General features: G+C 39.5%; 1 protein-coding gene across 1 annotated transcript in view; it reads right to left on the bottom strand.

Moving 5' to 3' along the window:
* GALNT3 (polypeptide N-acetylgalactosaminyltransferase 3) overlaps positions 1–1,816 on the bottom strand; it is a 26,305-nt gene that overhangs the window by 17,287 nt on the left and 7,202 nt on the right. Inside the window, exon 3 of the mRNA XM_004703773.2 lies at positions 635–784. Coding sequence (XP_004703830.1) covers positions 635–784 — 150 coding nt within the window. The remainder of the gene's footprint in view (positions 1–634; positions 785–1,816) is intronic.

Raw genomic sequence — 1,816 nt, 5'->3', positions numbered from 1 at the left:
GGGGGGGGAAAGAGTTACAGTCTTGGAATCCCATGGGGGTAATCCTATAAAGTCACTATGAGTCAGAAGGACTAGATGGTGGGAGCTGAATTAAGTTGAAAACATTAACACACTAGGAAAAAAAATTAAAATCCCGCAAACAACAAGAAGAAGAAAAATGTCAACCAGGTTAACAGAGGTGGTGCCAAGAATAGCTGGAGGGTCAGAGTGGCGCGGTGGGCAATGCCTAAATTGCCCGAGGAGGAAGTTGGCAAATCTTTAAGAGGAACTAGATTGAAGAATGGATATTAAAGCACAGAGTTGATTATACTGAAACTGCCTTTATTTATTTTAAGTGTAAGGGACAGAAGAGATAGGAGAGAGAGAGAGAGAGAGAGAGAAAACACGAATTTTTGAAGAAACCCCAACTAAGGATACTTCCCAGGGGAAGCTAGTAGCTGAAGGATATTCAAGTTGAGGAATATTAAAAACATGAACAAGCAGAGCTATTTCCCTGCTTGGGCACTGGTTGCTAAAATCACCAGTTGGGGACAATGCTGCAGAAAATACAATTATTTAAAGAAAAAGCGTCCTTGCTTTATAAGGGAGGAGGGAAGGGAAAATGCTACAACTATGTCTGTGCATATATACTTACAATGAGCATCTAAAAATGTGAGCGTTTCCGCTGTGGCCACTGTTGCTCCTAGCAACCGCGCAGTGATCAGACCTTTCCTTTCTTTTTGTCTCACGACTTTCACGATGGAAAATTGTTTTATGTAGGCTTCTAGTTTATCGTGCAAGTATTCTGTAAGGGATGGGAAAAAAGTCAGTATCAACTCTTGTAAATGTACTTTCGTTTTTACCTGATGAAAGATCATAAAGAAGTGACAGAGCAATGACTCTCCTCCATTCATAATCTAGTTACACAAATTCTGCCATTAAAATAAAAGTAAGGTCTTTAACTCTTTACTGGGCAAGGGGGTGCTATTAAGTTAAGGCAAATCTTACCTTCTGAACTAACCATCACACATACCATTATAATATATGCTTACCCTGTATCCTTTATATCAATACCTATCTTCTACCCCAGGGGTTTAGAAGATGACCCGTTTAAAGGTCTGAGAGCATTAAATAAGGGGTGACAGAAATCAAATCTGGCCAAAAACATGTGTATCAATTTTACAGCATTGGCATTTCAATCTGGAAATTTTCTAAACAAATGACAAATATCAAAAAGATTCTCTGATATCTAGGTAGTGATTGACATACTTTGAGACTAAAATGTTGACAAGAAGGTGGGTAGAAGGTTCAGGAGTAGTATATCAATTTGGGGATAGTTTTACAAGGAGTAGAAATTACGCAGAAATTCTGGAAGCTTGTGATAGAATTTTTTCCCCAGTAAAAATTTGAGAGAAGGAATATATGTGAGTGAATTTTAAATCGGGAAAAACATTCATGAGGCATGCGCAATTTTAGATTTACTATCTTCCAATCTGGGTGTGATACACAAATGAGCAAAATTCCAGCAGCAGGTGAAGGAAAAACACGTCAAGTGCCGCTCCTGTTCCTGACGAGCGGCTCCAGCCTGCTGTCTTACTGCGCACTTCCCGATCCTTGTCGAGGGGCACACAGAGGTGGGGCTCCAGGAACAAGGACCTAAGCCCTGCTGTCTCGGCAGAATACACAACTTTCCACACACTTCCTAACCATCTCAAAATTCTCTGAAACACGAGAAGGATTGTACTTTGTTTTTAACATGTCATCATCAATATGTTCTGCTTTTAAGAGACCTGTGAAATAAAACAAACTTCAAAGGTCTTAATGGGTATTGATTTTT

This window comes from Echinops telfairi, unplaced genomic scaffold (genome assembly GCF_000313985.2).
Source record: "Echinops telfairi isolate 266 unplaced genomic scaffold, ASM31398v2 ScPeMD7_4;HRSCAF=17, whole genome shotgun sequence".
In the NCBI taxonomy this organism is placed as follows: Eukaryota; Metazoa; Chordata; class Mammalia; order Afrosoricida; family Tenrecidae; genus Echinops; species Echinops telfairi.
The sequence above is the reverse complement of the archived record's forward strand: the minus strand, read 5'-3'. Positions and strand labels throughout refer to the sequence as shown.